Source organism: Nansenia antarctica (assembly GCF_963989245.1).
Source record: "Nansenia antarctica genome assembly, chromosome: 8".
NCBI classification, from domain to species: Eukaryota; Metazoa; Chordata; class Actinopteri; order Argentiniformes; family Microstomatidae; genus Nansenia; species Nansenia antarctica.
In genome coordinates, this window is record NC_137678.1 from 39,034,373 (window position 1) to 39,051,283 (window position 16,911).

Sequence of the window (16,911 nt, forward strand, 5' to 3'; positions counted from 1 at the left end):
AGATAGATATATAGATAGATAGATAGATAGATAGATAGATAGATAGATAGATAGATAGATAGACAGATAGATAGATAGATAGATCACTGTGGATTGAAATAAGTGTGTGTGTGTGTGTGCGTATGTGATTACAACACATCATATCAACAAATGACATGTTAAGTGTTTCTCCTCAAGCCTCATGGTCCATGGGGTCAGGGGAGGGGGTCATGGGTAAAATGTGTGGAGGGTCACTCGATTCACTACACACCCTGTGATTGTGGTGGTTACTGTCAATCAGGGACATCTACATCTTGTGTACACTCATGCACATGCGTATGCAGAGTAGACCGTACATGAACACACAAATAAGAGCATACATTCATACACAGACGCATGAACGCACGCACACGCACACACTGTTTCAGCAATCAACACAACACCCACACTGTGCTTACGGCTGCTCTGTTCTTATGGCTGACATACATAATGTTCACGCTAAATAGAGCAGCATATACCGTGTTTAAGTGTTTCATTTGAGGGAATTTCGTTTCCTCCAATGAAACACTTCATCCATTTCCAAGTCAGTTCAATAATAAAAGGTGAAGCACGTAAATACTCAAGGCCTCCTTTATTTCAGTAAAGAATACAAACATAGTCTATGACAACATGAAGGGTGGCGTCTTTTTGCTCACCACAGGGGCGGCCATTCTTGACCATGGAGGGCCGCGAAGTGTGCAGGGCCAGCCCAGCACTACAGCACTAACACACATAATTCAGGCTTGATTACAGAAATGATGGTCAATGAATCACGATTTGTTAGCTCAGGTTAGCACTAATGCTAAAACCAAGTCATAGACTTGTTAAGTGCTGGGCTAGAGCAAACGCCTGCAGTGCACCCTCCCCATGGACAAGACTGTCCACCCACCCAACCATCTTAACCAAGTTGTCAGTGCTGTGTCTCTCTGCTGTGGGAGCAGGCTAACAAGCTAACACAGCTGCTAGACCTGAGGCCCCTCAGCTTCCCCCTCTGTGTGCCTGAGTTCAGGCAGGTGGTTCTCTGGGCTGGAGCTCTCTCTCTGGGGGTGCAGCAGCACCTCTACCACAGCCTGGCCGTTGACCTCCACAGCGGGCTTCCTCTCCCCGTCCTGCCTCCTCCCCGGAGGGGCAGCAGAGGGAACATCTGTGTCCTCTCTGACTGACCGCTGGCTCTCCATCTCCTCCCCAGCCGGGCTGGGATTTCTCAGGGGCTCATCGGGGTTGTCCCCCTGGGTGTCGGATAGCTGCACCCCCTCTATGTCCTTCTGAGTGGGGAGGGGGTTCCCCTCTTCTCCCAGGAGGTGCCTGTGCTCCCCTTCCCCATCTCCCCCATCACCATCTTTGGGGTTCAGAGGTTGTGGGTTGGGCTGGTCAGGGGCTTTGTGGGTCTGAAGTTCCATCTCTCTTTGTGTATTGGGCTGTTTCTGGGCTTTGCCCACCTCCTTTCGGACCTGCCTCCTGAGCAGGATGATGACAGCGACGATGAAGAAGTAGGAGGAGCCACTGAGAATGGTCATCAGGCCCAGGAAGATCACCCTGCATTCAAAGGACAGGGCAGATCACAAATCACATACAACACATAAACACACACACACACACACACACACACACACACATACATACACACGCACCCCCCCCCCCCCCCCCCCCCCCCCCCCCCCACACACACACACACACACACACACACACCCCCACCAAAACACCAACAAAATATTCCCTACCTGTACTTATCAGAGTCATACATTCGACAGGCACCCCTGCCCCCACACTTCTTGACCCCCCACTTCAAACAGGTTGTGTCGATCAAAGCTCCAAAGTACACAGGTGGTGGTATACCAGCTGCAGAGAGAGGTGTGTTAGGACATGGTGCTCTAGGGTCAGGTCGAGTAGGCCACGGTAACAAAAGACAACCTAACTAGATTCTCATAAATGTTCTTACAGTAACTACTTGATCTGCATGATCATCAGATTGGAAACAGAGATAAGAGACTAATGAAAATGATATCATTTACCAAGGGCTCTCATCGCCAACATTTGGATGCCCAACGCCAGGGATTTGAGTTCAGGCTTGATGCACCTAAAACACAGCTAGATGTTATAATATAGCACAACCACAGTCCCCTCACACACAAGCGAATCAGGGATTACCGCCATGTGATGGGGGTTGACCCTCGAAGAAGGGAAGAAGGAGGTGATAACTGATAGAGATTCCCTCCAGGGAGGGAGAAAAGTAGGAAGAATGCATTTTAGTAGAATTGAAACAGGGTGGGCCATTGATTCATTGGAGGATTCGTGGTACATTTACATTACATTTTGGCATTTAGCACATACAACTGAAGTAAGAATCATCTATCCATCAGTCATAGCAAGAAAATATAATCTATGCTCGGGCCAGGGGCCATTGGCAGTCATAATGCTAGAAGAAGGACGATTTGTATTTGTATTACGGTATTATTATTTACAGTAGAGAAACTGTACAGGGGGGTAGAGGGGATGTAGAGTATCAGACTAGGGTCACTGACCGTATGATGACCATGTAACCCGCATTGGAGCCCAAAGAGTTGATGAAGAGGCTGAGCACAGACACAGCCATGTAAAAGGTGAAACTCCTGCTGCAGTCTCCATCACGAGGACACTGGCCCAGTGTCACTGACGCACTGCCCCCTGGTGGCGAGAAGGACGACACACAACTACAGTTGTGGAAGACCTGCCGGAAAAAAACATTTGAGTAACAATAATTGGGACACTTTTACTATAACGTCGTCATTCATTCATTCATTTATATCAGTATCAGTCACACTGAATACCTATCTGACACAAGCATGTAGGCTATACATGACTTTGATAAGTGTTTCATGCATGCATATTATCATTGATAAGCATGACACTGTACATTTTTCATACATATGTTATTGATTATTAACCTACCATGTTCTTGCCGTATCCCGTGGATCGCGAGCAGCCAGCCAGGCACGGGGACATGTATGTGATACTGTTCTCTGAACACACAGGTTCCCACTCCCCCGCGGAACACGAACAGTCTCTATTACATTCAGAGAACAGCATGCTCCCAGCGTCGGATATGCCAGGGGTCCTAGTGGACACAGTCTGGTTCAGTAACACACTTGCTCTGTCTGCATTGTGCTGTTTTAGACACAGGTGTAAATTGAACAAGTACTGTAGTAGGCTTCCACAAGGGGGAGGCCTCTCCAAACCAATGAAAGATTTTGGGTCCAGGGCAGCGGTTCCCAACAAGTGGGCCGCCAAATCATGGGCAAAAACAAAACAAAAACGTTTTTTGTTGTTGTTTTTTTACAAAAACGTTTTAATTAAACAAATGTATTCATGGTACTGTATTTTTTTCTTTAAAACCTTTTTAAAAATGCATCATCAGTGTGATACTACTAGGCCTACTGCACTGTATGCCTATGATGATTGTATGATGATGTATATGACATTTCCAATAAGAATAAGAGAATAATGATGAGACACACAAAAAAAGAATTACGCGTCCATAAAATGCTTGTGTGGGACTTTTGAGATTCTTGGGCCTTGAGTCCAAAATGGTTGGGAACCGCTGGTCTAGGGAGAATTCGGGTAATCTGGGCAATGTGTAATGTAATGAATGTGTGTAATAGTAATCTGGGTAATGTGTAATGTAATGGATGTGTGTAATGTGTAATGTGTGTAATGTGTGGGTAATGTATGAACAGGAAATAAACCCACTACAGTTTAAGTGACCCACATTACTCAATATCCCAGATTACCCGAATTCACCCTAACCTACTACTTTTATAAATTGTATAATAATCTTTGGAAATTAATTAATATACATTCTTATATTTTTATTTTTTTTATCTTTCAATCATCAAAACACATGAAAAACACACTGAGGCAAACTAACACGTCAAACTAGGACCCAGACCACAAGGTTGGCGTTGTCTCTGTGTGTAGTGTGACATTCTGTATCAAAAACGAATAGATGTATGATGTAGTGTGTGAAATACATCTCGAAATACATTTTAAATCAGTGGCCTCACTCCTCATGTAATTCCTGGCTGGTTTACTTGTAGGCTTGGTTACTGTGGGCATGATCGCTCATTCTATACATTCATAAGTAGTTAATCATGTTATTATTATTAATAAGGGTTAGGGTTATTTATTGGGTTAATTATTAAGTAAGTAACCAACCAAGTTTCAGAACTTGCGCCGCATCCTGGCAACAACAGGACCGCACATTATGACGTTAGGTTCGGAACGTCAACTATTATGACCTTTATTCTAATACATCATGAAAAAGCAAGAAGGAAAGGACGTGAGCTCAGTCGTCAATATGGATTTCAACGGGACATCACATGTGCCCGCTGCGGGGATTGTTAACTACCTACCGACGTAGGCGTTTTTTATAGCTGGACTGAATGTAAGTAGCCTCCAAGAAGTTAGAAAATTTTGGATTTTCGTTATAGCTTAATGTAGTTTATCCAATTGTTGGACATTAAAGTTTTAAAGATATAAAATGTGTCCTATCTTCTACTGCTTATCCAATGTGATGTCTCCTAAAGACCTCTTCACCCCCACTACCTCTGTACAGTTCCTCTACTCAACCTTTTTTGGGCCAGCGCCCCCCTGTCCATTATCCAGGTCTCTTACCGCCCCCCATAAAAAAGTAGGCTTATTTTCTCCCCTGAATATTAATGTTGACTAATATTCTGTTGGGAATATTAATGTTGACTAATATTGGGAACATCAAGGTCCAAAAGATCCCTGAAGCGGATCTTCAAGTCAGCTTTCACCATCCTCAGGTGCTCTGTGTAAATGAGGAGGCGCTCATCGGTAAGAGCCTCAGACACCTGCAATGAGCATAACCAGGAAATTGTTATCTGTGCAGAATGTTACTATCTGATTTTGAACTGGTTATTTTATTGCTAATTAGTTAACTAATTGATGTTTCTTAAAGTTTATACTCATAATACATAAGAACACAGAACATAAGTTATTTATACTAACCAGGAACACAAATATAGTTTTGCATAGAGTAGCCTACATTTATTACATGTATTATTTATTATTATCATAATTTAGTAGCCTAGGCTAGATTACCTTGGTCAACAGCGGGAAATAGGCAAACTGCTTCCTGCCTATGCTCTGCCTGTATAGATCCAGCCTGGAGGTGAGACTCTGGATGACCGCCTTGCTCTGGACCAGAGTAACTCCTTTTCCTTGGAGCTTCAGTGTGACTTCATTAATTTTTCCAAAGAAGTCTGCGAGGTACATGATGTCGCAGCGGCTGGATGACACCTGTTCCCCAAGAGCTGCATCCACCTCCTCCAGGAACTCCACGATGCTGTCAAACAGCTCACAAAAGCGAGCAAGGCAGTTTCCTTTTGAGAGCCAGCGGACCTCAGTGTGGAGAAGAAGACGCTCAAAGGTCTCGTCATTTTCCTGACACAGCTGTCTGAACAATCTGGTATTCAGGGCGTGGGCTTTTATTTTGTTTATTGCCTTGACTGTAACATTGAGAGACTCATGGAGAGGTGGACTTTTAGATTTGGCCACAAGGTTGTGGCGGTGCAAGACACAGTGGACTGTGAGGACATGCGGGACCTGCTCCTTCAGCAGAGCGGTGAAGCCACGGTACCTGCCAACCATGGACGGGGCACCGTCAGTGGCACATGCAAGGATGTTCTTGATTGGGATTGACTTCTCCTGTAGATATGCATCCAGTGCATTAAAAATGGTCTGGCCCTTGGTGTCTGTTTCCAGATATTTGGAAAATAAAAATTCCTCAGCCATCTCCTGACTGTTGGAGGCACTATAGCGGATCAACAGAGCATTATTGTCAGCAGTGGTTGTCTCATCCAGCTGAAGACTGAATGGAGTTTCCCGCAGGATGGCACACAGCTGCTCCTCTGTATCGGCGCCCATCTCATCAACCCTGCGTGCTACGGTGTCATTGCTGAGTGGGATGGATTTCAGCACCTGTGTGGGATCACGCTCCATCACAGAAGATATTACCTCTTTGATGGCAGGGAGTACCAACTTCTCTCCAATTGTGAACGGCTGCCCACATTTGGCTATCAGCAGGGAGATATTATAGGATGCTATTAGCCCGCTGTCAGTCTGGGTGGTCTTCCTAGCGAAGAGACTGCTTATGGTGCTCCTACCATGTTTCTCTTTGAGGGCCTGGAAGAATGGACGCTGCTTATCTGCCTTGTCCGGGTGTATCTTGTTAAGGTGCTCCTTTAGACGTGAGGGTTTCATTGCCTCATTGGAAAATACTTGTTCACACAGTAAACACATTGGGAGTTGGTCATTGGTAGGAGACGGTATGAAGCCATAGCTAAGATACTCAATAGAGTACTGTCTGCATTTTAGCTTTTTCGCGGCCATTTTGATGATATAATATGATTTTAGTTGTTTTATAATGCTATGCTGGGAGCGCTCAGAAATGCATGCTCTGACTGAAAAGACAGTTTGTCCACCTGACCGTGCGTGCATTTACGAATCATGTTACAATTCACTGCTGACAGCTGACCAATCGCAAGCAGGGGGAGTATTTGTCTGCGTCACAGAGCCCGGCCAAGTTCAGAGCACTGCGCTCTGGGAGCGCTCAGAGACGGGTGTTCTGACTGAAAAGACGGTTTGTCCGAGCGAACATTTACGAACGTAATAACACTGCTGACAGCTGTTTTTCATGAGAAAAATACTTTATGCGTCACCGCCCCCCTTTTAAAAATATTTGTTCCAGCGCCCCCCGATGTTGTCTGAACGCCCCCTGGGGGGCGGTACCGCCCCCGTTGAGAAACGATGCTCTACTGTAAAGAAACGAGTTATCCTTAACACTAGGAAAGCCGTGAGGTGTCATCGGGCACCAGTGAGTACAAAAAAAAGTCTACCTTTGCACTTGATCAAATGTCAGGACCCTCCTTTCATGACTTTTCCTAGATATGTGCGTTCTACCACCCAGAATCTTTACATTTTCAAAATCGAGTTAGTATAAAGCGATTTTGCAGTATTTCTGTGTGTGCCTGTGTGTTTGCCTTGGGATTCGGCTGCCATCTTTTTCTCCAAGGCTGCAATTCTCTTTTATATCAGCAGAGGTAGCAAGGGGGCACACACTGTGCTCAACCTTCAGGCTTCAGTGCTGAATTAGATACAGTGGATAAGACTGATATTTGTAACATAATGTGTTTATATATAGGCTATATATAGCAATAGTGATACATAAGATATGTATATGTACAGACAGTTATGAAAATGATAAACTGTACAGTATGTCTCCCAATCCCTTCAGATTTGTTGGAGATGAGTTTTTTTTTTTTCACAGCGGGTTTACCCAAGTTCCATGCAATAGTGATAAGATATGATGATATGTGTAGCCTATGTACAGTTATGAATGATACACAGTGGTGTAGTCTAGTTTTTTCTAGTGGGTATACTGTGATTTTGCCCTCCCAGTCAGAGCGACACCTGTCCCGTAGCGACATCCCATAAGCACCACCACACTCACTTATGCATACAGTATGCATCTATACCGGTGTTTGCTGCCTTGGGGGGGGGGGGGTGGCATGGACTGTACTTGTACATCAAGCTGCCTCACGCTACAGAAACAGGAGATAGGCTCCTGCCCCTTAAGGGCCGTTAGGCTCGAGAACCATCGGTTCTCAAGGCTACTTATGTGGTCTTGACTACATGTCCACTTTCTCACCTGGTTCTTGCTGTCTCTCTGGTGTGCCGACACCATCCTGCTCTCTCTCATTCTCTCCCTCTCTATCCTCCTCTCTACCTCTTTTGCTGTCAACCAAAAGGCAAATATAACAACCAGAGTATTTATAATTTAATAAGAGGTATACATTGAATTCATATCAAATCATAACATCATTCTAATTGAATATTGGGTTGCTGTGGGCAATGCAGTCAGATACTGTCTTTACTTACTCTCTCACCTGTAAGAAAATCGTATGTCCAACTACAAAAAACAGACATTTCCAATGAGTGAGGGTTTGTTCCAATGCTTCAATCCACTGTCCATGTACTGTAAATATACCATTATGGTATTACCATAAAGCCCAATTCTAGCAGAATAAGAAAGATTGTATATCTACTTTAAGTAAAATAATAAAGTGCATCCAGTTAGCTCTTTAGCTGGCATGTGTGCAGCAGACTAGCTCATCTAATCACCTCTGAGCACGCTAGCTAGCTTGCTAGTTCTTTGACACTATTATTCACATCATGAAACTATAATCAGACACTTTCTAGTCACAATAATAACGACTAATTTGAACCAACTTTCTCTGTCAGAACACAGTAATTTTATTTGCTAACGTTTCAACTTGCTTACTTTCTTCTGCAGAGCTTTCACCCTGCAAAAACTCTCTCGGTCAAAACAAAACAAAAACAAAACAAAACCATTCTCCAGCGCGGCACGAAGCTGTGTGTGGAGGTCTGGCCCGCCCACCCCAAGGCAACTGTAGGGGAAATACTGAGAGCATTCTGAACGACTGGTTATGCGATAACAAACACAGAGCTGCCAAGCCTCACGCAATCGCCGTGAGACTCACGCATTTCAACCAGTTCTCACGCTCTCACGCCACATCTCTATTTCTCACGGCGAGAAATAACAATTGTTTTATGGGACTTTTATTTTTGAAATTCCTTGAAAGAAAGCTACCGGACATGAGTTTCGTGGCAGCTTTCTGCACGCGTGTTAACTTGAGTCTGCAATCGAAGCGGCAGGCGAGCGCTGATGGAAGAACCTGTGTTCACGCGAGCTGCAAGAACGTAGCAAGCAGTGTTGCCAGTGTTACACCCACCATATAGGTCCCTAGCATAAGAATGACAGTTGAGAATGTACTTTAAATAGAAAATAGATTTATTACATTAGTTCACAATCCAGGCCCACATTGACCTCTCTCCAAAGAACCTCAGTTATTGTTACCAGGGCAGGTGTTATATTCACTGCACACCATAGGCTACACACTGTAGAAAAGGGTTATTCACTGCACACCATAGGCTACACACTGTAGAAAAGGGTTGTTCACTGCAATCATCTATAAATATAGCACACTCAAACCTGCCCTGATGGTCGAACTGGGATTAACCCGGTGAAGTGGCAATGGTGGGGGAAAAGCGGATTTAAATAACAAATAAACAAACAAACAAACAAAAAGAAAAACTAGTCCGCCCCGCTACCGGCACACTTGCCCAGGCGGACTAGATAAGAACATAAACTTTAACCAAACAAAACGTCTCACGGCAAGAGCAGCTGGCCGCACTGATGCTCTGGAGGAAACACAAATGAACAATCTTAAAACACTATTACCGACATATTAAAATACATAATGATTCAATTTACATGACGAATACATTAAAAGACCTGGTACGTCGATGGCAGCGTCCTACCAGCGAATACCAGCCGCCTTCAACCCAGCAGGGAAGTAGGTGACCTGTAATACATCACACCATCAATATTACATACAATCAAAGAAATAGTATAAAACGCTACGCACAGAAAATAGCCATAGGCTGCGGCCTACCTCTTGATCTCTGCCTGTCAGCATGGAGTAAGGTGTGCAACTACCTTACCTCCGACCTGATCACACGGCTGCGCTCTGGCGTTCCCCCTAAGGTGAGCCCTAAGTGCTTTCCTTTGGGCACCTCCCCTTTTCCTATTGGCGCCACCCGCCACACCAGATTGGGCTACTTTTGGTCACACTGGACAGGTGGATTCGGCAGCTTTTAGACCGGTTGGGCTGGACATTGTCAATTCCGTCTGGCAACCGTGGTAGCAAAATATGTGCATACATTACAACATCGTATCTGGTAGCCTACTGGACTGGGTTGCACCAATATGGCCTAATTAAGTCATTACTAAATGCAGGCATTTAGTAGTTACTAAACCCCTAGTTGTTACTAGTTAGTTTCAAACTAGTTGTTTACTAATTTCGGTTGCACCACGCCAATCTTTTGCCAATCTTAGCTACTCAGTTTTGGTAACTGTTTTTTGTTTCTCTACTGTAACATAACCAGGTACATTAATAATAATAATAATGAATAATTACAATTTACAATACAAATACAACAATTGGGGGTCCCTCCCCAAAAATATGGGCGCGCAGTGCGCGCATAAAATCACCCACCAAGCCCTCATTCGTACCCAGGAAAAACCCTGGTATGTACTGTATAACATGATAGCCATCTATGAGCAATGCACTGTATATAAGATGATGAGATTGATGACCACGGGTCTTCCTGCTGCTGACCAAGGGGCTGAGTCCTGTTGATGGGGCCCATTTTTCTTTTAGAGTCTGTAGGCTACTGTATTTGTTTATTAAGATTTCATAAATATGATACTGTATATTGTCAGAATTTTTTTCTTGTTTTATAAAATGTTATTATTTATTATTTATTATTTTCATTTCTTGTGCTGGTTTATTATGAACAACATGTAAAATTGCAGGAAACTAGCACAAATAATTGGGTGGGAGAGAGGGGCCGCCGCTGCCAAAACGTGCACAGTTTTTGTTACATATAGGCATATGTTAGTAGCCTGTGTTACAGGGACACCTAGGGGTGACCTGATAATGTTGCATGTAAGACCCGGATGTTGTATGTGGGCGTGCGCGGGAGGAACCGCAGTTTAATAAAAGTCATACTGAAACATGGAGTCAGAAGCGGGATCTAAGTAAAAATAAAAATAAAATAAAGACGCTTAAAGAAATGAAACGCCATGGCAAGCAACAGCATCCCCGCGCCCGATGGTATGCGCATGACTGGTGATCTGGCGAAAAACTGGGGAGTTTGAGGACTTTTTGCTCGCTACCGGACTGAGCGAGAAGTCGAAGCTGGTCAAGGCAGCCACGCTGAGACGGCTGATGGGAAGTGAGTGCCGTCATGTGTACACACATAGCCTCACGTTGACGGAGGATGAACAGAAGGACCCAAAAGCGATTATGGACGCTTTGGGGGTTTACTTCAAACCGGCGAGAAACGTCATTTATGAGAGGTACATGTTTGGAAGCTGCAAACAAGAGGCTGATGAGCCAATAGACAGTTTCCTGACAAAGCTTAAGGAGAGAGCATCGTCATGCGAATACCCTGCGCTGAAGGACGGGTTCGTGACAGGCTCGTGCTGGGTGTTGCGAGTGAGGGCACCAGGAGGCGTCTGCTATGCGAACGTGAGTTGACGTTACAGACAGCGACTGCAATCTGTAGGCTCGCTGAGCTAACCGAGAGACACATGAGAGTGATGGCCCCGCTAGCACAGACGGACAATGTGAATGCCGCGGACAGGCAGAGTGAGAGGCGCGCACATCAAAGGAAAACAGCGCCAGCGGAGAGAGAGCCACAGTGGAGCTGCAAATACTGTGGAGGCAGCCACAAACGGGGCAGGGAGCAGTGCCCAGCCTACGGTAAGACATGCCGGATATGTGGCATAGCAAATCACTTTGCCAAGGTATGCCAGGCTGGCAGCAAGGCTGACAAAATAAAAAAAGTGAATGTGCTTGAAAATGATGAGCAAAGAGAAGATGACTCAGATACTGATGATAGACTGTTTCTAGTAACTGAATGTGTCAATACTGCAAAGGCCCAGCAGGGGCGCAAGTGGTTTGTGAATCTATGCCTGAATGAGAAAAGGCAACAGTGTCAGCTGGATACAGGCTCCACCTGCAATGTCATGGGCCGCAAGATTAAAGAGAAGCTGTCACCCAGAGCGGCGCTAGGCCCGAGCGCAGCCAAGTTAAAGTTATACTCTGGGGAAATCATGCCATCACTGGGGAAATTCCACACTGAATGTGTCATCCGGGGAGAAAAGCACAACCTCACATTTGAAATAGTCGACACAGAGCAAAAGCCTCTTCTCGGGGGGGGGGCACATGCGAACGTCTGGGCCTCGTATCCTTCACCGTTCCAGATGAACTCCACACAGTTGATGCAAGCCAATCTGTGCCCCTCACCAAAGATCAGCTGCTGAGAGACTATCATGACGTCTTCAATGACCCAATCGAGTCAGTCCCGGGCGAGATACACTTCGAGCTGGATCCTGATGTGACGCCGGTGCAGTGCGCGCCGAGGAATGTTCCAGTGGCTCTGAAGGCGAGAGTCAAGGAGAAACTTGACAGACATGTCAAGGTCGGCAACATTGCGCCGGTGACTGAGCCGACAGCATGGATAAGTAACATGGTGACTGTCGCAAAGCCAGAGAAAATAAGAATCTGTATCGATCCAAAGCCTCTCAACCGAGCGCTGCTGAGGTCTCACTACCATATGCCTACGCTGGAAGATGTGTTGTACAAGTTGCCCAAGGCTCGCCTCTTCACGTTGGCAGACGCTCGTGTTGCCTTTTTACAGTGCAAGCTTGACGACGCGAGCAGCCGTCTGACGACCTTCTGGACACCGTGGGGTCGGATGAGATGGCTCAAGCTCCCTTTCGGAGTCTCAGTAGCGCCTGAGATCTACCAGCGCAAGCAACACGAGCTGCTATCGGGCCTGGCCGGCATCGAACCGATCGCGGATGACATCCTGGTGGTCGGGTGTGGCGATACGGATGCCGAGGCCGAACTGGACCATGACAGAAACTTGAGTGCTCTCATGGAACGATGCAGAGCAGTGGGACTCAGGCTGAGTGAACGCAAGCTACAGTTCAAGCTCAAAGCCGTACACTTCCACGGCCACATTCTGTCCTCGGAGGGACTGAAAATCGACCCAGAGAAGACACGGGCCGTGCTGGAAATGCCGACACCCACCGACGTGAAAGCAGTGCAGCGCTTTATTGGGTTCGTGACGTACCTTGCAAAGTTTCTGCCAAAGCTCTCGGAGGTCTGTGAGCCGCTCCGCAGGCTCTTGGATAAGGACGTCATGTGGCACTGGTTGCCCAAACACGAGGATGCAGTGTGCGGAGTGAAGCGTATGGTCACCTGCATGCCCGACCTCAAGTACTATGATATCACAAAGCCTGTCACTGTCCAGAGCGACGCCAGCATGACCGGGCTGGGGGGCTGTTTGTTACAAGGGGGACAGCCGGTGGCTTTTGCATCGAGGGCACTAACGCCGACAGAGCAAAACTACGCTCAGATTGAGAAGGAGTGTTTGAGCATAGTCTTTGCCTGCCAGAGATTCCACCAGTACCTGTATGGCAGGGAGGCTATCACTGCAGAAACAGACCACAAGCCGCTTATCACAATATTCAAGAAGCCCCTCCTGAGCGCACCGAAACGTCTCCAAGGCATGTTGCTGCAGCTGCAAAGCTACAATCTGGATGTTGTGTACAAGCCGGGCCCCGAGATGTATGTCAGCGACACTCTGAGCAGGACCACGCCCCCGTGCCGTGGGTCTGACACCCCGTACGTGCAGCATGCTGTGTGCGCCGTGAACAGCACCCAGGCCGGGTATTCACAGCTGGACCAGGCGCAGCACCTGGACGTTACGGCTTTCAGATTCCACCAGTTTGTGCAGCACACAGAGACGGATGATGTGCTTCAGGAGCTGGCATCTGTGATCCTCAGTGGCTGGCCAGACTTTAAAGAGGACACTCCGCTGGCAGTGCGGGAATACTGGCCCTTCAGAGACGAGCTGAATGTTCAAGACGGAGCGTTGTACAGGGGACAGTGCGTCGTCATACCAAAAGCCATGAGATCTGAGCTGCTCAAACGCATACACGCTAGCCACATTGGTGGGGAGGCGTGTTACAGACGGGCCAGGGATACGCTCTTCTGGCCGAACATGAGAGCGGAGATAAAGGACTTTGTGGCGAACTGCTCCGCATGCAATGAGTACGCACGGGTCCAGCAGAAGGAACCGATGATGTCGCATGACATACCGGTGCGCCCGTGGCAGGCAGTGAGTATGGACGTCTACTCATATGCAGGCAAGGACTTTCTCGTCATTGTGGACCAGTATTCGGATTTCTGGGAAATCGACCAGCTGCCAGATCTGTCTGCTGACACGCTCATCACGCGCTGCAAAGCTCAGTTTGCACGTTATGGGCAGCCAGAGAGGGTGGTCTCGGACAACGGCCCACAGTTTGCATGCGAACGGTTCAGGAAGTTTGCAGCGAGCTGGGGGTTTGCCCATGTCACATCCTCACCCCGACATCCTCGATCCAACGGCAAGGCTGAGTCGGCCGTTAAGATTGTCAAGTCACTCTGCAAGCGGGCGAAATTGGATGGCACGGATGCGTGGATGGCCATCCTTCACTGGCGCAACACACCCACAGAGGGGTTGGACAGCAGCCCGGCCCAGCGCTTAATGGCACGCAGGCTCAAAACTTCACTGCCCGTCGCGGACAGCCTGCTTCTACCACGTGTGGTGGACGGAGTGGCAGAGAAGCTGCGGTGGAAACGGCGGGTCGCCAAGTCATTCTATGACACGTCTGCCAGAGACCTTCCAGAGCTGGATGTTGGAGATCGCATTAGGATGAGGCCTCTGCCAGGTGATCGCACAGGGCGGTGGCGACGAGGCCAGTGCCTCCAGAGAGTCGCTCCCCGCTCGTTCGTGGTGGATGTGGACGGCACACTGTACAGACGCAACCGAGTGGATCTGCGTGTTGCAGAGCGCTCAGCTCAAGCGCAACAGACAGACATTCTACGGCCTGAGCGGAGCAGTCCTGACCAGACCCAGGTCGCTGGGGAGACTGCCTCAGCCGAGACACGGATTGTCTCAAGTCGGGGGGAGACAGGTGGCGAGGTACATCCTCGTACACCAAGGGCACCGGCGACGCCGGGGGGTCCTGCCACGGCAGGCCAGGGTGTCTACTCACGGAGTGGTCGCCTGTCACGGCCGCCCCAACGACTGGACTTATGACTTTGAAAAGGAAGGGGTGAGTAAAGGGACAGCTCTTCTCGGACTGTTTTGACTTTGCCTCAGACGGCTGTACTGGACAGTTGTTCTTTGTTCAGAAAAAATAATAAAAATAAAAAAGGGAAATAATGCAATGTTGTAATGCTATTGTTAATGTTTGGGATTGTTATTGTCAATGGAATTGCAGACGGAGATGCAAGCATGTCATTTGCAAACAGCTAAAGGAAAGGAGATGTTACATATAGGCATATGTGTGGTGGCCTGGGAAAACCCGTCGGATGTCGCTGGCGTTCGTTTGTGGCAAAGAGCAAAAATAGATGGAAATGTCCTATTTCGGCGATTTTGATATTATGTGGTATTCTAGTACATTGAACTCCATACTACATTATGGTGAATAAAGATTTTAAGAAAACAAAAGAGAAAGTACTTATTTTTTTGTTTTTGTGGTGGGTAGTTTGCTAGCGAAACAACGTCACGTTGAACGTGTCTCATTCTCAGTTCAGCAACGCACGCACACATGAGCGAAAGGAGAGACGATACTTCCACCTGTGTTATTGCCAGTTTACTGATGCTCACAATAAGCATAAAGTAATACAATCTTAACTAGAAGACACACAAATGGATCTGTCCCTCGCATACCGACGAGGCGAGCAGACTAACACCGCATCACAAGCAGACAAACGAGACCGGCCGATCTGCATAGGCTCCTCCCCCGACCCGGAGGAGAAAGGAGTCGGGGGCAGCATGGGGGCAGCATTTTTCACCTTTCACTTTTTTTGACATGATACATTAAAATGCTCATAACTTTTTAAAATAAAGGGCTATCTCAGTCATTCAACCAGTTATGAATAGCTGAGAACTTCTAATTTATGGAAATATTAAAAAATGAAAATGTAAAAATGCCACCATGGTTTTCCCAGGCCACCACACATATGTTAGTAGCCTGTGTTACAGGGACACCTAGGGGTGACCTGATAATGTTGCATGTAAGACCCGGATGTTGTATGTGGGCGTGCACGGGAGGAACCGCAGTTTAATAAAAGTCATACTGAAACAGTTTTGGGTCGCTCCACCGCCAAAACTCCAAACTCCAAACTTTTGGTGAAACTTGGCAGCCCTGCAGATTCACCCAAGATGGCCGCCAACCTAACAACACAACCAGACTCACCTAAGATGGCCGCCAGCCTTACAACACAACCAGACTCAACTAAGATGGCCGCCAGCCTTACAGCACAACCAGACTCACCTAAGATGGTCGCCAGCCTTACAACACAACCAGACTCACATAAGATGGTCGCCAGCCTAACAACACAACCAGACTCACCTAAGATGGCCGCCAACCTTACAACACAACCAGACTCACCTAAGATGGCCGCCAACCTTACAACACAACCAGACTCACATAAGATGGCCGCCAGCCTTACAACACAACCAGACTCACCTAAGATGGCCGCCAGCCTTACAAACACTCTCCAAGTATATCCAGCTGCGGACATCACGCCTATCACCCGGACGCTTGATGGACCATATTTGGTTGGAGTGGTTGGAGCGCGTCATCATACCGCGCCTGCATATTTGCATATTGCGCCTGCATATTTGCATAGACATCGTCACGTCATCGCCTTACGACGGTATGTTTTTTTCAAATCATTTATGCAAGAAATGTTTATACTGTGGTGATTCACATTGGGTTAATAGGAGAGACATTCACCAAGAGGGGTTTGTACCTTTAAGAGTGGGGGTTAAAGGGGCAAGGGTTTCCGGTTCCGGTTTATGTTATTGTTGTTGTCACTGCGTGTATGTTAGCATGTAGCAGAAAGTGAGAGAAGTAAACAACCTCGACTCCAACCTACGTCTGTCGTCTCCTTGTTGCAACTCCCACAATACTAAGGATAGTTGATTGTTGAAGTGACTGGATGAAAAGGTAATGTTGTGGCTTATATGCCTTGTTGTGATTTTAATAGATAGCTGGAACTCAGCCATATGTTTTACGTACCATTTTCTAGCATTGACTAATTTTAGATGCACTTGAATTCTACAGGGAAAGGAGGTTTTCATTGCTGACCTTCATGTAACCGCAACGTGGGTCCAGCC

General features: G+C 46.9%; 1 protein-coding gene across 1 annotated transcript in view; it reads right to left on the bottom strand.

Moving 5' to 3' along the window:
- Positions 1 to 980: 980 nt before the first annotated feature.
- slco1e1 (solute carrier organic anion transporter family, member 1E1) overlaps positions 981 to 16,911 on the bottom strand; it is a gene marked incomplete at both ends in the record, with an annotated part of 49,242 nt that continues 33,311 nt past the window's right edge. The window contains 5 exons of the mRNA XM_080538331.1: positions 981 to 1,554; positions 1,740 to 1,857; positions 2,031 to 2,095; positions 2,541 to 2,725; positions 2,947 to 3,112. Coding sequence (XP_080394457.1) covers positions 981 to 1,554; positions 1,740 to 1,857; positions 2,031 to 2,095; positions 2,541 to 2,725; positions 2,947 to 3,112 — 1,108 coding nt within the window. The remainder of the gene's footprint in view (positions 1,555 to 1,739; positions 1,858 to 2,030; positions 2,096 to 2,540; positions 2,726 to 2,946; positions 3,113 to 16,911) is intronic.